The following is a 27,261-nucleotide window of genomic DNA, read 5'->3' as shown; positions in this document are numbered from 1 at the left end:
TGTTTATGGGCCATACTCGGATCTGTTTGTATCCCAATAATCCCAGATAACGTGTTCACAGCCCTGGTACTATCGAACTCCTCCAACACTGTGTCCCACCTATGCTACAAGGTGGTGGTGGAGTGACGCCTAGATTGGCACTACGTGGGGCTACCGTATGCCTCTCATGGTTGTTGAGGCACCATCACTGATCGACAGTACAGGGATGAGATACTGCAGCTGATAGTTTGACAGTATCACCAACATTTTGGCAACAATTTCGTCCTGATCGACGACAACTCGCATGGCTGCTGTGCTGTTCTTGTGAACGCGTTCCTTCAACATTATAGTATCACCAGAATGGAGTGCCCTGCCTATTCCGTTAACGTGAATCCAATCGAGCATGTGTGGGATCGACCGAAACGAGCTATTTTGGGGCGTCGACAGCTACTATGTAATCTGTGCGACTTACACAGACTCGACATTGAATAATGGGCCAATTTGTACCAGGACAAGCTTGATGATCTCATCGATAATATGCCACTACGGAGTCAAGCCTGAATCTGAGCAAGGGGACATTCCATCGACGTTGCTCAGGAGTTCAGTGAAAAAAAAAACCTATAGAAAGCAGGTGATTTTGTCGTTAAACTGCAAATGAATATATACAGGGTGAGTCAGGGGGAAAGGTACATGCTTTGAGGGGTGATAGTATGAGTGATTCTGAACAAAGAAACTTCATACGGACGTGTGGCCTATTCCGAATGGTTTCCGTGATAGAACACATTTAATATCACTTTTGTAAGTTTTTCTTGAACAACTCGAAAACTGCACCGTCCAGCAAAAACGTGTCGCAGTACAAAATGAAACTATATTAAATTTCCTATAAAAATGGTCATTTTCATTTTTTTCTCTAGAACTAATGGTATGTGTGAAGAGGGCGCGAGAATACTGAAAAACTCGCTCGACACGCGTGAGCTGTAGCTTACGTAGTTTTTGTAGGCAAATTTGAGGTAGTTTCTCAGCTCGACAGACGACAAGTGTCCCATATCAAACTGTTCGTCTCAACTTGCTACCTCAATATGCTACCTCAAATTGGCCTACAAGATCTACGTAAGCTACACTGCATGGGCGTCGAGCGAGTTTTTCAACATTCTCGCGCTCTCTTCGCACGGACTATTAGTTATAGAGGAAAAAATGATAAGGATTTTTTTTGTAGGAAATTTAAGATAGTTTAATTTTCTACTGCGACGCGTTTTCGCTGGACGGTACGGTTTTCGAGTTATTCAAGGAAAACTTACAAAAGTGATATTAAATGTGTTCTATCTCGGAAACCATTCGGAATAGGGCATACGTCCACATTAAGTTTTTTGTTCATGATCACTAATCCTATCACCCGTCAAAGCATGTACCTTTCCTCCTGACTCACCCTGTATATAGTCATATGCTAAAGGACAGTACAAATAGTGTGCTGTTTTTGCTATTTTTATGTAATGTAACTGTTGTATGAATGGCATAATGTTAGTGCAGCTCTGTATGTATGTTGTTTATGTTTTACATTTTTCAGTTACAGTCAGACGCGACTACAAAACAAGAAATTAATTACCCCATGTCATTATTGAAGAGCGTTTGCGACGAAAAGGAGTGGGCCTAAGATTCAACCTTGTGGGACACCACTAACATAAATTTCCGCTAACGACAAATCTTTGCCTGCTCCATAGTATCAATACTACGCAGCACAGTGGTACTGACTACTTTTGTCATTCGAGATGTAAACCATTAATTCCTTTACACGTCTATTACGCAGAATCTCGTGCCCGCAGGCTGGTGCGCGAGGTGATGGGCGTGAACGTGAACATGCGCGTCGGCATCCACACGGGCCGCGTGCACTGCGGCGTACTGGGCCTGCGCAAGTGGCAGTTCGACGTCTGGTCCAACGACGTCACGCTGGCCAACTACATGGAGAGCGGCGGCCTGCCGGGGTAAGTGGGCTGCGGAACCCAGCATAGCGTCCAGGCCTGCGACGCAGTCCCCTGAAGGCGTCTTCCACCCTCGACGTTTCGGCCTCCTCTGCCAAGGCCCTCTTCAGAAAAGTTCTTGTGTCGTGTGAGGCTGAATACTGAACTGCCCTTGGACACCAGTAGACCAGGCAGAGGAATTGAAATTGCTACATGTACATACTCCGCTCCGCAAGCCACTGTTTACCGCTTAGCAGATGGTACACCATACCAGTGTTATTCATTTTCTTTCCTATTCCATTAACGTACTGAGCAACTGTCTATATTCGTGCGTACGCACCCTAATCTCTCTTATCTTACTTTTTTTAAACCCTACACGAAAGTAGTAGCCCATTTCAACAACAGATAATTTCTTTTAGAATGATGTTCCAGTTGAAATGATAATAGCTACAGTACTAAAAACACACCGAAGAGCCAAAGAAACTGGTGTAGGGTCTGTTACTGTCCTTCAAAGTAGTGACCAGCGTTGTGCAGAACCCGTTGCCAGCGATGTGGAAGGCGTAGTATACAGTTAGCAGAGCCTGTTGTGTTGATTGTGCGAATGGAGCGGTCTACTGCCTGTCGAATCTCTGGAACAGTTCTGAAGCGAATGCCACGAGGTGGTTCCTTCTCCTTCGGAATCGAATCAAAATCACAAGAACTTAAGTCCGGGGAGTTCGGTGGATGGTACAGTACTTTCCAGTCCCATCGACCAAACAGAGCAGCCACAGCTTGCGCTGTATGCGCCCGCACATTGTCGTGCAAAATGATGGGTGGATTGCGCAGTGTCGCCGCTTCTTTCGCAAAGCTGGTCGTAGGTGATGCTCCAAAAACGAACAGAAATACTGTGCACTGACGGTGTGCTGTGGAGGAACGTAATGCGTTAGGGTAACACCATCACAGTCGTACACGGGAATCACTATAACTTTAGACCGCTCCATTCGCACCATAAACAGAAAAGCCTCAGGTAACGGTATACTACGCCTTCCACATCGCTGGCAACGGGTTGTACACAACGCTGGTGGCTACTTTGAAGGACAGTAACAGGTGCAAACACGTGACTCTGTTGTATCGGCTATGAATAAACAGTTGCCACTATTTAAATGCCAACTCTCGCACTAAAAATCAGTGGGAGAAAACGGAGACAGTGGAAAAGAGACATACACAGTGAGTGGCAGTGAGAGAAGATGCTGAGTACTTGTATGAAAGGTTCACTAAAAGAGAGACAGCATAATATGATTTAGAATGTTCTGTGTTGGAAAACTGCTAATATGTTTACTTGACATAACTTTTTGGTGAGGAAAGCCGAATCAAGATTGAGACACATGCTTTTCTCTTGTTGTTGTTGTTCTGGTCGTCGCTCCTGAGACGTGTTTGATGCAGCTCTCCATGCTACTCTATCCTGTGCAAGGTTCTTCATCTCCCAGTACCTACTGCAGCCTACATCCTTCTGAATCTGCTTAGTGAATTCATCTCTTGGTCTCCCTCTACGATTTTTACCCTCCATGCTGCCTTCCAATGCTAAATTTGTGAGCCCTTGATGTCTCAGAACATGTCCTACCAACCGGTCCCTTCTTCTTGTCAAGTTGTGCCACAAACTCCTCGTCTCCCCAATTCTATTCAATACCTCCTCATTAGTTATACGATCTACCCATCTAATCTTCAGCATTCTTCTGTAGCACCACATTCCGAAAGCTTCTATTCTCTTCTTGTCCAAACTATTTATCATCCATGTTTCACTTCCATACATGGCTACACTCCGTACAAATACTTCCAGAAACGACTTCCTGACACTTAAATCTATACTCGACGTTAACAAATTTCTCTTCTTCAGAAACGCTTTCCTTCCCATTGCCAGTCTACATTTTATATCCTCTCTACTTTGACCATCATCAGTTATTTTGCTCCCCAAATAGCAAAACTCACTTACTACTTTAAGTGTCTCATTTTATAATCTAATTCCGTCAGCATTACCCGACTTAATTCGACTACATTCCATTATCCTCGTTTTGCTTTTGTTGATGTTCATCTTATATCCTCTTTTCAAGACACCGTCCATTCCGTTAAACTGCTCTTCCAGGTCCTTTGCTGTCTCTGACAGAATTACAATCGGTGAACCTCAAAGTTTTTATATCTTCTCAATGGATTTTAATACCTACTCCGAACTTTTCTTTTGTTTCCTTTATTGCTTGCTCAATATACGGATTGAATAACATCGGGGATAGGCTACAACCCTGTCTCACTCCCTTCCCAACGACTTCTTGCCTTTCATGCCCCTCCACTATTATAACTGCCATCTGGTTTCTGTACAAATTGTAAATAACCTTTCGCTCCCTGTATTTTACCCCTGCCACCTTCAGAATTTGAAAGAGAGTATTCCAGTCAACATTGTCGAAATCTTTCTCTATATAAATGGTAGAAAAGTAGGTTTGCCTTTCCTTAATCTTTCTTCTAAGATGAGTCGTAAGGTCAGTATTGACCTTGACGTGCTCCAAGATTTCTACGGAATCCAATCTGATCTTCGCTGAGGTCGGCTTCTACCAGTTTTTCCATTCGTCTGTAAAGAATTCGCGTTAGTATTTTGCAGCTTTGACTTATTAAACTGATAGTTCGGTAATTTTCACATCTGTCAACACCTGCTTTCTTTGGAATTGGAATTATTATATTCTTCTTCTAGTCTGAGGGCATTTCGCCTGTCTCATACATCTTGCTCACCAGATGGTAGAGTTTTGTCAGGACTGGCTCTCCCAAGGCCGTCAGCAGTTCTAATGGAATGTTGTCTACCCACGGGGCCTTGTTTCGACTCAGGTCTTTGAGTGCTCTGTCAAACTCTTCACGCAGTATCGCATCTCCCATTTCATCTTCATCTACATCCTCTTCCAGTTCCATAATATTGTCCTCAAATACATCGCCCTTGTATAGTCCCTCTATATACTCCTTCCACCTTTCTGCTTTCCCTTCTTTACTTAGAACTGGGTTTCCATCTGAGCTCTTGATATTCATACAAGTGGCTCTCTTTTCTCCAAAGGTCTCTTTAATTTTCCTGTAGGCAGTATCCGTGTTACCCCTAGTGATATGTGCTTCTGCATCCTTACATTTGTCCTCTAGCCATCCTTGTCGATCTCATTTTTGAGACTTTTGTATTCCTTTTTGCCTGCTTTATTTAATGCATTTTTGTATTTTCTCCTTACATCAATTATATTCAATATCTCTTCTGTTACCCAAGGATTTCTATTACCCCTCGTCTTTTTACCTACTTGATCCTCTGCTACCTTCACTATTTCGTCTCTCAAAGCTACCCATTCTCCTTCTACTGTGTTTCTTTCCCCCATTCCTGTCAATTGTTCCCCTATACTCTCCCTGAAACTCTTTACAACCTCTGGTTTAGTCAGTTTATCCAGGTCCCATTTCCTTAAATTCCCACCTTTTTGCAGTTTCTTCAATTTTAATCTACAATTCATAACCAATAGGTTGTGGTCAGATTCCACATCTGCCCCTAGAAATGACTTACAATTTAAAACCTGGTTCCTAAATCTCTGTCTTACCAGTATATAATCTTTATGATACCTTCTGTTACAGTCTTTTAAAGAGGATATTCGCCTTTCTTGTGCTCCGAGAGGAACAATTTTCCGCCGTCTCTAAATACTTTTATTATATGACTTGCTGAAGATGTTCACTGCTAATCACGCAATTAGATATATCGGGTTTGTCCTCTTTGTTGTGTGCATTATCTTACATTTACCCACATTTAAAGGGATCTGCTATATTGTACATTATCCCAAGTGGAACTGTCCAAGTGGTTCTACAGTTCCATACGGTTGTTGAACAACGAACCTTTTCTGTTTATAATGGCATAATCATAGAACAACCTTACGTGCTGCTGGCTCTACATGGTAAATCACTTGCATACAGTGCACACATCAGAGGTCCTACGACGATTTCCTGGGGCCAGCCAATAACATATTTGCAAAGATACTCCATAGGATTGTTGTGTGATAAAGAAGTCAGAGGAGAAATATAATGCAACCACACAGTTCAGAATTTTTTGGCATCAGTGAGAACGGCTATGAAAACCTGCAGACTTACAATGACGTAACAAAAATTAAGGGATACAGCTTTGCACGTATAGAAATGGCTGTAGCACCGCGTACACAAGTTATAAAGGGGCAGTGCGTTGGCGAAGCCGTCGTTTCGTGTGGTGGTTCGTGTGAAAAGATTACCAACGTGATAATGACCGCACGACGTTAATTAATAGACTTTGAACGATGAGTGACTGTCACAGATAGACGCATGGGACATTCCATTTCGAAAATCATTGGGAAATTCAATATCCCAAGTGGTACAGTCTCAACAGTGTGCATTACCTCTCACCATGGACAACTCAGCGGCCGACGCCTTCACTTAACGACCGAGAGCAGTGGCGTTTACATAGAGTTGTCAGTACTAACAGACAAGTACACTGCGTGAAATAACCGCTGAAATCAGTGTGGGACGTACGGCGTTCTTATCCGTTAGGACAGTCTGGTGAAAGTTGACGTAACTGGTCTGTGACAGCAGACGACCGATGCGAGTGCCTTTGCTGACAGCACGACGTGGGCTGCAGCGCCGCTCCTGGCTTTGTGACCACATCGGCTGGACCCTAGATGACTGGTCATATGAGTCTCGATTCCGGTTGGTAAGAGCTGATGGTAGGGTCTGAGTGTGGCGCAGACCTCACCGAGCCGTGAACCCAAGATGTCAGAAGGCACTGTGCGAGGTGGTGGTGGCTTCATAATGGTGTGGGCTGTGTTGGCGTGGATTGGACTGGGTCCTCTGGTCCAGCTGAAACTACCATTGATTGGAAACTGTTGTGCTCGGTTATTTGCAGCAATGCCTGGACTTCGTGATTCCAAACAACAATGTCATGTCACTGGGCCACAATTGTTCGAGATTGCTTCCAAGGTCATTCTGGACAATTTGAGCGAGCGTTTTGGTAACTGAGATCATCTAACACGAATCCCATCGAAGATTTATGTGACATAATGGAGACGCCAGTTCGTTATCGACGATGGTCACATGGACTGAACGTGGGTGTTGCGCGAAACCTCCGGTACTGCTGTGGTCCAGGCTCAGCCACTGTCATACCAGAGGGACAGTACTGTACATTATGTGAAAGACAATTGAAATGGAAAATTCCAATAATTTGCAAAACTCGTTTTTACTCTCATTAAAACTGTTCACCATGCCCATCTGGTGAGTTCTCTTGTGAGCTTTCAATTATTGAAACCTACACTGTCAAATATCTTATATCTCGACCTGCAAATGGGTGTTCATCCCTCATAGTGTACCCCCTCGAGAACGCATTCCCAGCTGTATGTCCACATGACGTTTTTGCTTCTTATAGTCTCAACGATCGTTTCCTGCAGTCCATTTTGTAAAATCGCCCTGTATTCCGTGTCAGTACCGGACACTTTCTTGTGATAAGATGAAGCTTTTTACGTAGCAGTGCCTCCCGCTACGCCCATGGTCTTCAATAAAAAATGATTTTTTCCCCAGTTGAACCACCCGATAAGCTGTCACACAGAGATGAATTCTGCTCGTCCCTTTGTCCACCACGCATGAAAGCTTTCTCTGAATTATTATTTTCTCGACGTAGTACACGTCAAATTAAAAAAAAAAAGTGCTAGCAGCTATTTTTGTTATCTAGGATATTTCAGAAGATATAGTAAACATTATGGGAGATGGTTTCAAAGATTAATTCGAGTAAAACATTTCATATAACATTTGTCTGACTTTCATTGATTACAGGGGTACACCCACTTATAGCGATAAGTTTTCGCTTCACTTGTTGGTACTCAGTTTGCTATAGATCTAGCGACTGATTATCATTTTTGAATTTCAAGTGGCGAAGTTGTGCTTCAGTTTACACAATTGAATATTTCGCCTGTGATATGTCGCCCAATTATACTGTTTACTTTAAACATGAGACATGTCTTTATAAATCCCGTGTATAGCGACATGGAAGTCATGTAGGGGTATTGAAGTGGAAACGCTGCTTGCGCTGCTTGTAGAGAATACATTAGACAATTTCCTAACAGCAGAGTATCAGCTTGAACAGTGTCGATGAACGTCGTCCTTTCAGAACAGCACTCAAAAATTTTACTTGTACAAGAATGTGGCGGACATTATGTACTTCACTGGCAAAGCATTCAACACCTTCGAGAAGGGGATAAAGGTAGACGATTGGCATTCAGTCGCTGGCTACCTGCAAATCACCGAATGATCCTAATAACAAAGTTTAGTACGAACCTGCTTTCACTCATGATGGTGTCAAAAACACACATAACTAACATTAGTGGTTCAAAATGGTTCAAATGGCTCTGAGCACTATGGGACTGAACATCTGAGGTCATCAGCCCCTAGATTTAGAACTACTTAAACCTACCTAACCTAAGGACATCACACACATCCATGCCCGAGGCAGGATACGAACCTGCTACCGTAGCAGCAGCGCGGTTTCGGACTGAAGCGCTTAGAACCGCTCGGCCACAGCGGCCGGCTAACATTAGTGGTCAGACGAAAAGCCACACGCCTTCGTGGAAGCATACATACAAGAACGGTCTCTGTAAATGTGTGGTGCGGGATGGTAGACAGTCAGTTTATTGGGCCTTTCATGTTCTTACTTTGTCTTCCGAGCACCGTATATGTCGTCTGTCTTGTAAACCAGCATTACTGAAAGATGTTGCTTTGGCTAAGGTTATGGTTATGTTATTCCAAAATTGACAGGACCCCAGCACATTCTACTTACCAGGTCTGAAGCTATCATTCCCTGGAAGAAGGATCGTCAGGAATCTTTACGTTTCTGGGCCACCAAGATCACCGGACCACACCCCCATTAGATTTTTGTCTGTGGGGATGGCTAAAAGGCGAAGTTCACAAAGATACACGAAGCACAAAATGCGAATCGATCACTGAAATTTTGCATAGCGCTGCCATCATACAAGCACGCCAAGATGACTACAGAATAGCTACACACTCCGTTGCTTGGAGAATTCGTAAGCGTACTCAGTTCGCAGGTGAAATTTATGGAAATGCAAATTGTACTTAATTACTTACGTTTGCTGACCGTATTATACCACTGTTGAGTTATTCTAATGAATAAAACGAAGACTATGTTACGTGGAAAGTATTATTCGAGTTAGGCTTTGTTACCACCTCTTAAAATATTTGCTACCAGCTGAATTACATCCACTTCTCTTCGTACTTATTTTCATTTTGCTCCTTGTCTGATTCATTTCTTCGGTGTCCTTTCTGTTTTCACCTCTTCAGTCCACCACTGGCAAGATCTACTTCTCTTTCATGTTTCAGCATCCTGTAAAATGTTAATATTACTTAACACACTAAACGTTAATACACTGTTCACTATCTTCAGAATGTCAGTCTCAGTTAAATTTATCTCAGTTTCTATCACTTCCACTTTTTCTTGATGCGATATAATGTATTTTCAAAAGTATACTGACCCATGCATCTTGTCATCGCCTGTATACTCTTATGTGCATGTATTCTTCTAAGCTGGAACGTAGCCCCACTAGAATAAGATAATGAAACATTCGAGAACGTTCTGGAATATCCTGGAAAATTCTTGAATATAGTGGAACATTCTGAAAAATTTTATAACTTTCTGGAACATTCTACAACATTTTAGAACCTTCTGGAAGATTCTGCAACATTCTAGAATGTTCTCCTTCGTCCACAATATTCTATTTAGACCGTTCTAGAACATTCTCACCTTTTTTTGGTTACTTCTGGACTCAATTCATACCTGCTTCACCAACTTCATTGAAGATGTCTATTGGTGCGATGTCTTCTTTTGACACTGATATCTTCGAACCCAACTGCTGAAGATCAGAAGCCAAACGTTCTTCATGGATGGGGATGAAAGGCTACCACACCAGACAACAGTCAAGAGGCTGCGTGGGTGGAGTGCGGGCTTACAGTGTCACGCACAGACAAATCGAGCTTAAGGCTGTCGATTTCTCCCAAAACATTCTGTATATGGTTTCACAGCAAAACCACCGCCAAGCTAGGGTACAGTTCACCTGCTCTGGTGCTCTGAGAAACATGTCTTATCATTGAAACTTGCCAGAATGAGATTTTCACTCTGCAGCGGAGTGTGCGTTGATATGAAACTTCCTGGCAGATTAAAACTGTGTGCCGGACCGAGAGTCGAACTCGGGACGTTTGCCTTTCACGGGCAAGTGCTCTTATCATTACTCAAATACCAAATACAGACCAACACCACATGTCTTGTGCATCCATTTAGACCATGGCGGTGTCCTGCTATCCTACACCATGCACACCTGGTACATGTTCTTTTTGCAGGCATAAGTGCAGTTTCATTTCATTTACCCGCTTAGCTTGTGGAACATATGCTTTTCTGATAGCTGAAGGATACAGTTTTATTTGCTCTTGTTGGAAACAAACTGAAGCACCAGATAATCTGTGGAACGACAACACCTCTACACTTTTTCAGACTCATTACACTTTCTGAAGTGCTTAAAACCTCGGCATTGTGCACACATCAGCTAACATATTCTGCACTAATATGGCTAAATATTACGCTGCCTTTGGATGGTGCAAGCATGTCTCTCTCTGTGTCACTGTCCGGTACCAATGACTTTTCATCATTTGGGAATTCGTCGAGTATCTGTAATCACGTCCTCCTTCGCATATAGGTGGTCAGCGCGGCGACTGCCATGCAGAGGTCCGGAGTTCAATTCCCGGTAGTGCCACGGATGTTTTTCGTTCGTGGCAGGACTGTAACTGGGTTCAATCAGCCCCGTGGTGCCATCTTTCAAGCTACTCGACAGAGAAGTAGTGACTCTGGTCACGAAAACTGACAGCGACCAGGAGAGCGGTGTGCTGACCACATGCCCCTCCACACTGCATCCAGTGACGTCCTTCCCAGGGGACGACACGGCGGTCGGTCGATACCGATGGACGCACCAGAGCTGGTGGAGGGAGTTTTAGCTGAAACCACCCATGATTGTAGCGTTTAGCGCCAAAACTGATGCGTCGTGATTACTTTCGTCACACAATACGAAATACTGAAAACGATACCACCTACCACCGAGAGAAACCGAGACTCTCTTACAACTTGCACGCGGGGAAGAAGGCAGGAAGCATCAGCAACAATGGAAATCTCATAAGCAGGGAAGACCGGAAACGCGTACTATTTACGGCTGAAGGCTCGACATGCAAGCTAAACGTCAGTAGTTACCAGCAAATGCCGTCATTCTGCTACCCCACGACTGCTGAGCTGCGTAGTTGACGTAACAAACATGGTCCCCACAATGAAAACAGTGAGACAAAGATTTAAAATAGTGTTCACGTAAAATATTTTCACTATTTCTTATGCGTTTACGAAAGATGAATTAAAGTCGTTGGTTCAAGAATGAAAAGTAATCACTATTGTCTTTATTTTATATATTCTATAATTAGCAATGGGCATTTCTACACTGAACTGAACTGATAAGTTGCAGGTGAAGAGAGCAAGAAATAGAATATTTTTTGGAAATCTTTAAGAGGAAGTGATTTAGCCGTGTAGCAAGGTTGCAGTAAGCCCGAATGCTCGTCTAACACATGTAATATGCACGAATTGCAGAAAACGTAGTATCCCATTGTAATCCAACACCGCCTTCATTGTTGTTGCTTCTGTCCACAAGAGTAATGCCTTTTTCTGAAGATTTGAGAGGAGTAATATTTAGAATAAACTTTTTATTTATCTTTCCTTGCACAGTTGGCTCCAGTTCTTCATGTCTAGGGGTCTGATACTTGAACCTGAAATTCTCACATTTTAGGTTCTCATGATTCAACAGATCTAATTACATTAACGTAAAAAAATCTGGAACGACATTCTTCAAAATTATTGTGTCACATTTTACTATATCACACTGTCTTTTGAATTTTCACATTAACAAAGCCGAAATTACATTGTTCGCCTAAAATACAAAAATACGTCCGAGAACATCAGAGGCATACTTACAACTACCTCACTCTATGGTAATGACAATATTCCAAAGGGTGTACAATTTTTCTTCGCAAATGAATTTATATTAGTTTCATTATTATTTCATAAATTAATCCATAAATAAACATAATAAACAGTACTACAGTGTGTAGTTAATAACAGAAATTTTAACTGTGTCAAATATTTCGTAATTTCAGATGTTTCTAAAAACACAGTTTTAACTCACAAGCTGCGACATTGTCACGAAAAAACAGCGACCCACGTATGTAATAAGTTTCCTTTAATTTACGTCTATGGTCACAAACTTTTTGTTAGCAGATTACCGGTTTCGTTCTTTAATGACCATCATCAGATCTGTTTCATAAACACAAAGTGGTAATGTACTGCGATGCCACTATGGCTGCAGTACATTAGGACTTTGTTTTTATGAAACAGATGTGATGATGGTCATTAAAGACGGAAACCGGTAATCTCTTAACAAAAAGTTTGTGGCCATAGACGTAAATTAAAGGAAACAATTTTAACTGTACATTCAGAGCTAGTACATATAGACTGTAACAACGAAAATAAAGTAATTCCTTTACATAAATTTTAGCTTGAAATATAACATGTTGTGTATAAAATTACATAAAATTTTTCAGAAAAGCAGCTGAGATAATGTTGACATGCCCAGATTTCGAAAAATATTGCTGGTATCGACTACTACTACTATTGAGGAAAAATAATGCTAGAGATGTCCCTTTACACGACGACGATAATATAATCTTTTTTATTATCAGTCTTCTGACTGGCTTCATGTGGCCCACCACAGATCCCTCTCTTGTGTCAACCTCTTCATCGCACAGTAGCACTTTCAACCTATGTCCTCAATTATTTGCTACATGTATTCCAGCCTCTGTCGTTCCCTACAGTGTCTACTCTCTAGTGCTCAACAAAATACCACACACCTAAGTAGTTCGATTTTTTTAAGTCATCAGTCTTCTGACTGGTTTGATGCGGCCTGCCACGAATTGCTGTCCTCTGCCAACCTCTTCATCTCAAGAATAGCACTTGCGACCTACGTCCTCAGTTATTTGCCGGGTGTATTCCAGTCTCTGTCTTTCTCTACAGCTTTTGCCCTCTACAGCTCCCTCTAGTACCATGGAAGTCATTCCCTCACGTCTTAGCAGATGTCCTATCATCCTGTCCCTTCTCCTTATCAGTGTTTTCCACATACTTATGTCCCCCCCGATTCTGCGAAGAACATCCTCTTTCCTTGCCTTACCAGTCCACCTAATTTTCGCTACTCCTCTGTAGAACCACATCTCAAATTGTTCGATTCTCTTGTGTCCGGGTTTTTCCACAGTCCATGTTTCACTACAGCACAATGCTGTGCTCCAAAGTGCATTCTCAGAAGTTTCTTTTTCACACACAGGTCTATGTTTCACACCACTAGACTTCTCTGCACCAAGGAATGCCCTCTTCAATTGTGCCAATTTGATTTTTATATCCTCCTTGCTTCCTGCTTCATGTTTTATTTTGCTTGCAAGGTAGCAGAATTCTTTAACTTCATCTGCGTCATAGTCCCAAATTTTAATGTTAAGTTTCTCACTGTTCTTATTTCTGTTACCATCCATTAGTTTCCTCATTCTTGGCTTTACTCTCATCCGATTTTCTGTGCTCAATAGACTGTACATCTCGTTCGAAAGATTCTGTAAGTCTTCGTCACTTTTACTGTTGATAGCAACATCACTAGCGACTGCAACCAGTGATTTCCTTTCACCCTCAATTTAAATTGGACTCCTAAACCTTTGCTTCCTGTTAATGATTTAACAGTAGAGAGACACACTGCATAATTCTGTTACAAACTTTCCACTCCGATCACTTCGTTCCCTGTTGTGCATTCTTATGGTTCACTCTTGGTTGTCGTAGATGGAGCTAACAATAAGAATGGAAGGCCACGAACAAAGTGTTGACGGATTTTTTTTCCAACGATGAACCCCAGCTTCGCATAATTAACCAAAGATGGTAATTAATGTTACTGATATGCAGGCTTTTTCGTCAAACTGCTTTGATGAAATTTTCTCGGCTTTTCAGCTCATTCGCGGCATCGTGTAGTCGCAACGTTTTAGCGAGTTTCCTATACTCTTCACCTTCGCATGAGCAAAGAAGAAAGGAAGATAGATTATTCTTTAATGTCTCGTCGACAGAGGGGTCGTTAGAGGCGGAATACGAACTCAAATTACGCATGGAGAAGGATATCGGCTGTTTCCTGTTGAAAGAAACCATTTCGGAATTTGCCAGGAGCCATTCAGGGAAATCATGTGAGCTAAATCTGGATGGCCGGACACAGATCTGGAACATCTTCGTCCACAATGGTAGCCTAATGTGCTACGTACTGCGCCACATCACTCGGTCCGGGAATGTAAAATTAAACACGTTTCAGCCGTCTAGTTTCCGAAATTATTTTAGTTTTGCTACCAGTTTCGTCGATTTACTACGCCATTTTCAAGCCCCTGATCGATCTGTAGGAAGATTCCACCTGGGTTCTGGTCAAAATAGGGGCGAGCAATACTGGTACTAATAGACTACTGCTAGCTATAGCGGTACCTTCCACCATGAATCGCTATAGCAAGCAGAAATCTGCTAATAGCAGTATTTCTGGCCCCTGTTTTGATCAGAATCGAGATGGAATCTTCCTATACGTCGGTCTGCGGCCTGAAGATGCGGTAGTAAATCGCCGAAACTGGTAGCCAAATAAAATAAGTTCGGAAAGTAGACGACTGAAAAGTGTTTGATTTGACATCATGTATCAAACAGCCGAGTCCCCAATGGAGATGTCCGCCCCGATAGCTGAGCACTCAACATGACGGATTGCCGTCCTACGGACCCGGGTTCGATTCGCAGCTGGGTCGGGGATTTTCTCCGCTCAGGGACTGGGTGTTGTGTTGTCTTCATCATCATTTCATCCCCATCCGGCGCGCAGATCGCCCAGTGTGGCGTCGAATGTAATAAGAGCTGCACCAAGGCGGTCGGACCTGCCCCTAAGGGGCCTCCCGGCCAATGGCGCCAAACGCTCATTTCCGTTTCCCAATGGAGATGCAGTCAATCGGTCTTCGCCTGAAGATGACCAGTTGGAAACTCGTCGAAACGTGGCGACAACACGACGTCACTACTCGACTGTTAACATCCGGAAGGTCTGATCATTGGTAGTGGATTTGTAACCGTGTTGGCACGTGTCTTTTCCTTGCAGACGCGTGCACGTGACCAGCGAGACGCTGCGCTGCCTGGGCGGCGACTACGCGGTGGAGGCGGGCCACGGCGGCGACCGGAACGCCTACCTGCGCGACCACAACATCGAGACCTTCCTCATCGTGCCGCAGTCCGGCGGCGGGCAGGCGTCCACGCCCGCCTCCAGGGCCTCCGTGAGTAGTCCGCACCACGGCACGGCACCAGCCGCTCGGCCCACGCACCGCCGCTGCACTGCCACACCGAGTCCCACAACACACCTCATACACCGATCACCCAGAGCATTATGGCCACCTACGTAATTTATTCATTTATTTGTTGTTCCGTGGGACCAAATTAAGGAGAAGTCTCCATGGTCATGGAACGAGTCAATGCATTAAATTATAACACGATAGTAGAAACAGGTAAAATACAAGAAACGTATTCAGGCGACAATTCGTAAGTTTAAATAAAGAAAACCAACAATGTAACACTGGAATTTCCTTAATTTATCAGCTCTTCCAGGAGCTCCTCGACAGAATAGAAGGAGTGAGCCATAAGTTTAGACTTAAAAGCGTTTGGGCTACTGCTAACATTTTTGAGTTCTTGTGGCAGCTTATTGAAAACGGGTGCAGCAGAATAGTGCACTCCTTTCTGCACAAGAGTCAAGGAAGTGCATTCCACATGCAAATTTGATTTCTGCCTGGTATTAACTGAGTGAAAGCTGCTAACTCTTGGGAATAAGCTAATATTGCTAACAACAAACGACATTAAAGAAAATATATACTGTGAGGGCAGTGTCAGAATTCCCAGACTATTGAATAGGGGTCGACAAGAGGTTCTCGAACTTACACCACATATAGCTCCAACAGCCCGTTTTTGAGCCAAAAATACCCTTTTTGAACCAGAAGAATTACCCCAAAAAATAATACCATATCACATAATCGTATGAAAATATGTGAAGTAGACTACTTTTCGTGTTGAACTGTCACTTATTTCAGATACTGTTCTAATGGTAAATAAAGGAGCATTTAGATTCTAAACAAGATCCTGAACATGGGCTTCAACAGCTCACTATCTATCCGACCGCCTAGGAACTTGAAATGTTCGTCTCGCTTATAATATGGCCATTCTGTCTGATCAAAATATCAGTTCTTGTTGAATTGTGAGTTAGAAACTGTAAAAACTGAGTCTTACTGTGATTTAGCATCAAATTATTTTCCACAAGCCACAAACTTATTTCATGAACTACATCATTTGATAATGTTTCAATATTACACACAAGATCCTTCACTACCAAGCTTGTGTCATCAGCAAACAGAAATATTTTTGAATCACCTGTAATACTAGAAGGTATATCATTTATATAAATAAGAAACAGCAGCGGCCCCAGCACCGACCCTTGTGGAACGCCCCACTTAACAGTGCCCCATTGGGACTGAACATCACTACCATTCTCAATATTTCGGAGAATTACCTTCTGCTTTCTGTTCTTAAAGTAAGAGGCGAACCAATTGTAAGCTACTCCCCTTACTCCATTATGGTCCAACTTCTGCAGTAATATTTTGTGGTCAACACAGTCAAAAGCCTTCGGTAAATCAAAGAAAACACCTAGCGTTCGCAACCTTTTATTTAATCCGTCCAAAACCTCAGAGAGTAAAGAGAATATAGCATTTTCAGTTGTTAAACCATTTCTAAAACCAAACTGTATTTTTGACAGCGTATTATGTGAATTTGAATACTCCTGTAACCTTGTATATACAACCTTCTCGATAACTTTAGCAAATACCGATGGCATAGAAATAGGTCTAAAATTGTCAACATTATCCCTGTCTCCCTTTTTATAAAGCTTCTTCACTACCGAGTTAGGAAACCGACCACTCCTAAAGGAAAAGTTACAGATATGGCTAAGTACTGGGCTAACATACATAGAACAATACTTCAGTATTCTGCTAGATACCCCGTCAATAGCCAGTATGTCCAACTATGGCGCGGATAACAGCGTCGACGCGTCGTGGCACGGAAGCAATGAGGCCTTGGCAGGTCGCTGGAGGCAGTTGGCGCCACATCTGCGCACACAGCTCACTTAATTCTCGTAAATTCGTGGAACAGGGGCGATAGGCTGTGACGCCACGTTCACTCACATCCCAGATGAGCTCGACCGGACTCAGCCCTGGCCAGTTGGGGAGCCAGCACATCAATTAGAACTCGCCTCTCCTCGAACCACTCCATCACACTCCTGGCCTTGTGACATGGGGCATTACCTTGCTGAAAAATGACACTGCCACTGGGAAACATGATCGTCACGAACAGGCATACATGATCCGCAACCAGTGTACGATACTCCTTGAACCGTTATATTTACTTTCAAAACCTTTTCTTAAGAATTTACTTTATTTGCTAGCGAGTCCTCAAGAGCATTAACACATTTAATCACACTATGTGAGCGTGGAAGTAATTGCCAATGGGTAACTAATGAAAACAAATTAAATTTCTTTCAACAAATGGAAATTTTATTCCTAAAAGCCCTTTCTTTCTTTTTTAAACAGATTTAAAATTATAATCAGAAAGCTCCCTCTAAATATAAAGGTACGGTTTATTCAGAGGCAGAAAGAACAAATTTTGACACTATGAGCTTTCGGGCTGAGAACCTTGCCGCACCCTTTTGACACACCGTAGTCACGACCGCTCACAACAACATCTGAAAGACTACACTGGTGCAAATCTGTAACACACCAGATTACTTTAAACTAAAAATTTTGACAACTCACACAAGCACAGAAACTATGCACCCCGTAGGAGGGATGGAAATGGTACAAAACACTAACATTAAAAAATTTAACTTGCCACCGAAGGTGTAACTTGACTTAAAAAAAAAAAAGCTCTTACGGTGGAAGGGTAGCAACTTTATATACTGAAATGACCATTTAAATAAAAACCCATGAAATGCAATCTTATATGAAATGTAAAAACATGCTCTATATTTCACATATACCGCCTCTCAAGATGATAGGCAAGATAAAAACATATTTCAGGAATTCGGCCGTTACACTTCAAGGAATAAATTCGTTAACACCGAATCCAACAAACATGACAAAGACAGCTATTAACGTACGGCAGTTTGACAGACAGACAGACACTAATTGCCTAACAAATGCGGACGGGAGACAGAAAACCAAGCTGGGGTGAGAGACTCACCAAGAAAACCAGTAGAATTTAACAAATCAATGAAACAACATATCACTAATAACTTCTAATAAACTGCGATTTCTCGAGAAGACCTGGAGCAGCACCCCCAAAACGCTCTCCCGAACCGTCCGCTGCCAGCCGCTTCAACGGACGCAGGAAGGCGCGCCGATCTCCCGTCTCACAGCGTCGCAGCTCGCACCGGCCAGACCGACGTCGTGATGTTGACTCCTGCTGCTCTCGTGTCGGCTGCGAAGCCACTACCCCTCGCTATACGGCGCGGCCCACTGGACTCACGTGGCGACCTCACATGCGCCGACGCTCAAGATAGACAAGTCATCTCGTGTCTTAGTGCGCGACCGACAAACCGATCGATCCAACCGCCAATGACCTTTGCTTGAGCAACTCGAACAGACTGGCGGTCTAACACATACTAGCACTCCGGACGACAGACAGACACTGACTGCCCCACATTGCCCCGACTGACCAACTGACCCCATTCGCCGCCTAGCGAGCTCATAGCGCCCCTTAAATGCACGTGAACAGCAACCTTTCCCCTTTTGCACCAGAGGGAGATACCAAAGCTGCGATTGCCACAGCGGCGTCACCGCCAGAAACGGAGGGCGACTGTTTTACACTACGCGCTGCGGCGCGCTCTTCAAAACAGCAATTTTTACCACGGCTCACTCCTTGGCCGTCGTTGCGCCTTGTACGAGCTTCACTGGACTCATGGATACCCACGTGAATGTTCTCCAGAGCATAATGGAGCGGCCGCCAGCTTGTCTCCGTACCGCAGTACAGGCGTTGAGGAGTTGTTCCCCTGGAAGACGACCGATTCGCGCCCTCACTTCGGCATTATGAAGAAGGTATCCCAATTAATCAGACTGTGCAACGCTCTGCGTGAACGTCCAGTGCTGATGGCTGTGTGCCCATTTCAGTCTTAGTTGCCGATGTCGTGATGTTAACACCGACATACACTCAGGGGTCGTCGGCTGTGGAGGCCCATCTTTAATAGTATTCGGTGTACTATGTCTTCAGACACACTAGTACCCTGTCCAGCATTAAAGTGTGATATCAGTTCCGCCATAGTTCGCCCCCTGTCCTGTTTTATTAGTCTGCCCAACCTACAGCGTCCAACACCTGTAATGTGGGGTGCCCACCCAACGACATTTGGACGAGGCTTCACTTTGGTACTCCCACGTGTTGAAGACACTCACCACAGCATTCCTCGAGCACCTGGCAAGTCGTGCCGTTTCCGAAATGTTCGTGCTGAGCCTCCAGGCCAACACAATCGGCCCACGGTCAGTCTCAGGTAGATCACATGCCTTCCTCATTCTACACAGGGACAGCACACTCACTGGTACTACCAGCACTGTGCGTGTGACTGACTTGTAGTCACTCCTCGCAGGGTGACGCTGCCATCACCTGGACGGGTTTACATCGACAATGGGTCGATAGTCACAATGCTCTGGCTGATCAGTGCACAATCACACTGGACAAGAAAATTTCTCACCCTCACTCACCTTGGATTTATGTCAGATTTCGAGATATGTCTGTCATGCCCTCTTAAAGGGTTGGAACTTATTGGACGGAACCGGAGAAGGACTCCAGGCGGCAGACAGCGCCAGCGTCCTGCTCGTGTTGTCCGTAAAAATTCATACCTAACATTGCGCCCCCTAGCATCTGTTGGTAGCCGTGTAGACCGCACGCGGAAGAGTCTATGCTTTTTCCTGCCACGCAATTATCGAATTTTGAACTATGTACACTCCAAAAAATTATTTTCTATATTTCTGCTCACGACGTAAACTTCACAAGGTGTGGGGCACCGATTCGACACTTACTTAGAAAGTCGCCTGTGTAGAAAGTAAATGAAAAACCCTAACATATTTTCGCTCAACACCCGCCCTCACACCTCTCCTATCCCGTTTTTGAGAAAGTAGCCCCTGAAGTACTTGATGCGCAATTGACTAAAAACTGACAGGAGTTATTGGTAATTGAAACCAGTATTTCTCATCATCAAACACTGAAGATCCAAATAAACTGGTACACCTGCCTAATATCATGTAGGGCCACCACGTGCATGTAAAAGGGCCACAACACCACGTGGCATGGCCTCGACTAATGTCTGAAGTAGTCCTGGAGGGAACTGACACCATGAATCCTGCAGGGATGTCCATACATTTGTAAGAGTACGAGATCTGCGTAAGAATGCAGGGAATGGAGATCTCTTCTGAACAGCACGTTGCAAGGCATCCCTCATTTGCCCAATAATGTTCGTATCTGGGGAGTTTGGCTACCAGCAGAAGTGTTTAAACTCAGACTGTTCCTGGAGCCACTCTGTAGCAATTCTGGACTTGTGAGGTGCCGCATTGTCCTCCTCGAATTGCCTAAGTCGGTCACAATGCACAATGGACACGAATGGATGCAGGTGATCAGACAGGACACTTACGTTCGTGTCACCTGTCAGAGTCGTACCTAGACGGATCAGGGGTCCCATATCACTCCAGCTGCCCACACCCACCATTACAGCGCCTCCTCCAGCTTGAACAGTCCCTTGCTGACATGCAGGATCCATGGATTCATGAGGTTGTCTCCATACCCAAACATGTTCATGAATTCGATACAATTTGAAACGAGACTCGTCTGACCAGGCAACATGTTTCCAGTCATCAACATTCCAAAGTCGGTGTTGACGGGCCATATCAAATGGTTAGCATGCTGACATGTTGGCCCAGCGCTGAAGTCTGCGGCAATTTGCGGAAAGGCTACACTTATGTCACGTTGAGCGATTCTCTTAAGTCGTTGTTGGTCCCGTTCTTGCAGAGTCGTTTTCCGGGCGCAGTGAAGTCAGAGATTTGATGTTTTACCGGATTCCTGCTATTCACGGTACAGTCGTGAAATGGTCTTACGGGCAAATGCCCACTCCATCGCTACCTCGGAGCTTCTGTGTCCCATCGCTCGTGCGCCGATTTTAACAGCACGTTCAAACTCACTTTCATTTTATAACCTGCCATTGTGGCAACAGTAAACGATGTAACACTGTGCCAGACGAAACAGGCAGAAGTCGGCACATCGGTCCTCAACGCCTATATAAGACAACAAGTGTCTGGCGCAGTTGTTACATCGGTTACTGCTGCTACAATGACATGCTATCAGATTTAAGTGAATCTGAACGTGGTGTTATAGTCGGCGCACGAGTGGCGAGACACAGCATCTCAGAAGTAGCGATGAAGTGGGGATTTTCCCGTACGACCATTTCGCGAGTGAACCGTATCAGGAATCCGGTAAAACATCAAATCTCAGAAGTCGCTGCGGCCGGAAAAACATGCTGCTAGGATGGGACCAACGACGACAGAAGAGAATCACTCAATGTGACATAAGTGCTACTCTTCCGTAGTTTGCTGCAGATTTCAATGCTGGGCAATCAACAAGTGTCAGAAAGCAAACTATTACGAAACAATACCGATGTGGGGTGTCGGAGGCAAAGCCCCCCTCGCGTACGATTGATGACTGAAGAACATAAAGCCTTACCGCTCGCCCTTGCCCATGAACACAGATATTGGACTGTTGAAACATGTTGCCTGGTCAGACGAGTTTCGTTTCGAGTTCTGTAGATCGGATGGACGTGTACAGGTATGGAGACAACCACATGAATCCATGGACCATGCAAGTCAGCAGGAGACATGTTCAAGCTGATTGTGGCTCTGAAATGGTGTGGGGCGTGTGCAGCTGGAGTGACCCCTGATACGTCTAGATATTATTTTGACAGGTGACACGTACGTAAACATCCTGTCTGATCACCTGGATCCATTCATGTCCATTGTGCCTCCCAATGGACTTAGGCAATTCGAGGCACCGCTAACGTCCAGAAGTTACAGAGTGGCTCCGGGAATACTCTTATGAGCTTAAAAACTTCGGCTGTCCAGCAGAGTCCCCAGACATGAACATTATTGAGCATATCTGGGATACCTTGCAACGTGCTGTTCGGAAAAGGTCTCCTCCCTGTCGTACTTCTGCGGATTTATGGACACCCCTGCAGGTTTCATTTTGTCAGATCCGTCCAACACTGCTTCAGTCATTAGTCGAGTCCAAGTCACGTAGTTGTGTCGGCACTTCTGCGTACTCACAGGGTCCTACACGGTATTAAGCTGGTGTACCTGTATCTTTGGCTTTTCAGTGTAATTTAGGAGCAGTTTTCTAAAACCCTTGGGAGTGTTGAACCAGAATATCTTAGCTCCTTTCATTGTAGATTGTACACAAGCGACCTGCGAAACATGAGCAGAATCGGCTGTCCCTGTCTGCGACCTTCCCCCTTGTCAATGACATACTGCTTTCGTCTGTCACCTGCAGCATTGTTGGCCCACGGCTCGCGCTCTACATAGTTTTGACAAAGGAAATTTCGATGGTAGAAGTGGTTTCATTGTCCTGGATTAAGAAAAGAGAAATTCCAGTTCATAAGGAGTAGTTGATGATCATGATACTGATCCAGAATTCTGTTTGTCCTAATGGCCAGATACGTACTGCACAAAGGACAAAAATGTAATGAAGCGTTTGAAATACTGTAGCGCCGAAGTATTCGTAAAATAACTCTGATAGTAGAAAGTGCCATAAGAAATGTCACACAACATGTGTCGTCAAAGCGTGCTCCGATGTAAGCAAACAGCCAGTTTATCTTCTGAATGAGAACATGATTTAGTAAAACATTTCAAATCTCTGCTACTTTTAACATTTCAAAATAACATTTTTAAGGTTAGAGCTACCAAGTTTCCTCATTTGAAATTAAATCTCGAACACATTTAATTCATTCACCGTTACGAAAGGCAATGTGTGATAAACAGCAGTCCGCATGCCCCATCCAGGGTGACTGAGGCAATTCTCAAATGTACGACAGCTTCACCCCGTGTACCGATCACTGCCAACAGTTTCACATGGCCCCACTTTATGAGACACTACGAAGAAGTCCGACAGGTAATCCAGGATATTGGCACAAAATCTCATTATGGGGGATTCTAGGCTACCAGCTCTCGTCCACCTACTGGTCCGATTCTGGTGGTGAAAGTTTCTTCCACGATTAGACTTTGGACATGCTACCCCTGCAGCGAGCACCACGACACAAACCCGCGTCAGAAAGTCCGACGGCGCAGGACCCTCGCAAACACGCACAAGTGCCGCAACACGACATGGCATAGACTCAACTAATGTCTGAAGCAGTGCTGGAGGGAACTGACACCATGAATCCTACAAGGGTGTTGATAAATCCGTAAGAGCACGACAGGGTGGAGAGCTCTTCTGAACAACACATTGCAAGGCATCCCAGGTACGCTCAATAATGTTCATGTCTGGGAAGTATGGTAGCCAGCAGAAGAGTTTTCCTGGAGCCACTCTGTAGCAACTGTGGACGTGTGGGGTGTCGCATTCTCCTACTGGAATTGCTCAAGTCCGTCAAAACGCACAACGGCCATGAACGGATGCAAGTGATCAGACAGGATGCTTACGTACGTGTCGTCTGTCAGAGTCTATCTAGACGTATCAGGGGTCCGATATCTCTCCAACTGCACACGCCCCACATCGTTTCAGAGCCTCCACCAGCTTGAACAATCCCTGCTGACAGGTTTGGTCCAAGGATTCATGAGGTTGCCTCCATACCCGGACACGTCCATCTGCTCGATATAGTTTGACGATGTTTCCAGTCATCAACAGTGCAATGTCGGTGTTGACGGGGCCTTCGGCTCCGAAATCCCATAACGATGACGGTTCGTTGAATAGTTCCCACGCTGACACTTGTTGATGGCCCAGCATTGGACTCTGCAGCAATTTGCAGAAAGGCTGCACTTCTGCCACGTTGAAAGAATCTCTTCAGTCGTCGTTGATCCCGTTCTTGCAGGATCTATTTTCGATCGCAGCGATGTCGGAGATCTGATGTTTTTCTATTCTGCCTTTCTACATATCTCTGCATGTGAGTACGCATGCCTATACGTTTGTCTGGCACTTCAGTGTACTTCAATACATTATGTACAAAAACTGATAGAAAAAAATTGTGATAACTCTCGTATCCTCAGGAGAGGGTTGTGCGACAAGAATGCAATAGTTTTCGCTGTCAAGTTCCAAACACACCGGGAAGTTCTGCTTCTATATGACGTCAACAGACGTATCCGAACCTTCCATCCAGTCCCACATGGATGAGTCTGGTGCTCAAAATGACAACAAAAGAAAAAAAATAATTTAAAATGTGTTCACAGATAAAGACACTATACTAACATACTACTGTTTGAAAGATGATCACGTTCACAAATGAGAGATACTGCAGTAAGCAGTCCCGTTATTCAAAGAGAATTGAAACTACCCTAACCGAACGTAGTTCCAAGTCGTAATGAAATTATTATTAGAATTTGCATTGAAAACATCGAAGAATCAATCTGTTTCTTCAATTACATTGCAGACGTGTCGCTTGGAGAGTATTAGAAACTTCTTCTCCACCTCTCCCCCCCCCCCTCCCCCACCAATTCGTAAAGAAATCAAATTCGCATGTATAAAACACGTCCGTTTTAAGAAAACTAGTTTGTCACGCATCTCAATGTTTATGACGCCACATCTCCTGAATTGTATCTCGTACTATGGTATAAATTTGCATGTACATTCAGCGGGGTACATGAGAGGCTTATTAAGACTGGACAAGTCCAAAATTACATTTTTTTCAGGAATAAAAAGGAACTTTCCACCATTAAAATGAAGCATGAAAAGCGTCCAAGCGATATTCATAGCGTGTTAAAAAGGAACACCCTTTTCACTAATGTTGGTTTTAAGTCTGCAGTCATAGTTCTTTCGTAAGGAGCATTTCTTTCTTCAGATTTGGCTACTATTTGTACAAAATTAAGAAAGATAGCTCTAGCTAAAGCAGGCGCGATTGACCCAGGACAAAGGAAGAGGGGGCCAGTGAAATGACAACCAACTGCTTGGCTATATAACAGGAAGGTCATGGCGACACAGCTATCATTTATCACTTGACGAAGATCGGGGAGAGCTCGGTTGAAAGCTCGTGGGATATTAGTCACCTGACACGGCTGGAAGCCGTAGAATATTTTCTTAATTTATATACCTACGAGATAATGCAAGTATTTCATTTGTTTTGTTGTTGTTTTGGTCTCCAATTGGGACACTCGTCTGATGCAGCTTTCCATGCTGCTCCATCCTGTGCGAGCCTCTTCATATCTGAATAACTACTGCAACCTACCTCCTTCTGAATCTGCTGAATATATTCATCTCTTTGTCCCCCTCTATGATTTTTACTCCCCACACTTCAATCCAGTACTATATTGGCGGTCCCTTGATGCCTCAGAATGTGTCGAATCAACCGATTCCATCTTCTACTCAAGTTGTTCCACAAGTTTGTTATCTCCCAATTCTGTTCAGTACCTCCTCATTAGTTACATGATCAACCCATCTAATTTTCAGCATCCTTTCGTATCACTACATTTCGAAAGCTTCTGTTCTCTTCTTGTCTAACCTGTTAATCGTCGATGTTTCACTTTTATTCATGGCTACTCTCCACACAAAGACTTTCAGCAAAGACTTCCTGACGCATAAATCTGTGTTCAACGTTGACTAATTTGTCTTCTCCACGCTTTTCTTGCCATTAACAGTCCACATTTTGTATCCTCTCTACTTCGTCCATCATCAGTTATTTTGCTGCCCAAATAGCAAAGCTCATCTACTACTTTAAGTGTCTTGTTTCCTAATCTAATTCGCTCAACGTGATCCGATTTAATTCGACTACGTTTCACTATCCCTGTTTTGCTTTTTTTGATGTTCATCCTCCTTCCAAAACAATTTCTGAAACATTCTTCTTCCAAGTCCTACACTGTCTCTGACAGGATTACAATGTCGTCAGCAACCTTCAATTTTTTATACCCTCTTCCTGAACTTTAATTCCTATTCCAAAGTTTTCTTTTAATGAATCGTTTGTTTTACATTTTGAGTTTACTAGTCTCGTGATAACCTTGATGCTGCTACTCGACACTCCAGGTAGAGCTCTGGCCTATGGCTACGCTTTGGATGATGTCCTTTATGGTGAAGGGATGCATACCGTATTTGGCCCATGCATGATGGTGCGCTGGCACACTTTCGTGTCACTGTTTGGCGATATGTAGGAAAAATCGTAGATCACAAGTGTGTTGGTCATGGTTCGCCCATACCATGGGCACGCAGGTTCCCCAGACTTGAACCCTACTGGATTTCTTTTGTGTGGGGATATTTAAAGGCTTTGGTGTATTTCAACCCTGTTGACATTGTCAGTGAACACCAAGAACCCATTATTGATGGTAGTCAATGCATTCAGAATAGGCCTAAGGTTTTTGAACGCATGCAAGTACGATCACGAGACATGCTGAAGCATTCTTTCACATCAGCGGTGGTCATAAGTAACACTTGATGTAATGCGATTGGCCTCAAGTGCACATCTGAGGTTTGGGTCATTGGAGACGCTGGTTTTATTGTGGTTGTCATAGTAATCGTTTTTATTTGGTTGTTCTTTAATTCAAGAAAGTGTGGTTTTTATGCACTTCATGACAACGTACGAATTGGAAAAATGTAAACTGTAATCGTGAATGAACGGATTTCGTGTTTCAGGTAAAACGGCCGAACCACACGTTCTCGATGAACGGCAGCGTGTCGAAGGAGATGCGGATGATGGGTCACGGGTCACAGTCCGGCAAGTACTCAAAGTAAGTACACACAAGGAGCTTTACCAACTGAGGCAATCCCTGCAAGTCTCAACCACGCATGTAATCTCGTATCAGCCGAACGTTAGTTCTCACGTTCTCAGTTAAATTAACTAGAACCAGGTTAATAGGTGCTAACTATAGTGACACGCAGCTAACCGAGTTTCTC

The 27,261-nt window shown here is 43.9% G+C and overlaps 1 protein-coding gene across 1 annotated transcript in view; it reads left to right on the top strand.

Moving 5' to 3' along the window:
* The window catches only part of LOC126426481 (adenylate cyclase type 5-like), an 858,869-nt gene that overhangs the window by 595,737 nt on the left and 235,871 nt on the right, over nt 1-27,261 (top strand). The window contains exons 6-8 of the mRNA XM_050088392.1: nt 1,800-1,958; nt 15,215-15,386; nt 27,001-27,095. Coding sequence (XP_049944349.1) covers nt 1,800-1,958; nt 15,215-15,386; nt 27,001-27,095 — 426 coding nt within the window. The remainder of the gene's footprint in view (nt 1-1,799; nt 1,959-15,214; nt 15,387-27,000; nt 27,096-27,261) is intronic.

The sequence above is a fragment of the Schistocerca serialis genome, chromosome 11 (assembly GCF_023864345.2).
Source record: "Schistocerca serialis cubense isolate TAMUIC-IGC-003099 chromosome 11, iqSchSeri2.2, whole genome shotgun sequence".
NCBI lineage: Eukaryota > Metazoa > Arthropoda > Insecta > Orthoptera > Acrididae > Schistocerca > Schistocerca serialis.
This window is presented reverse-complemented; position numbering and strand designations above follow the sequence as displayed.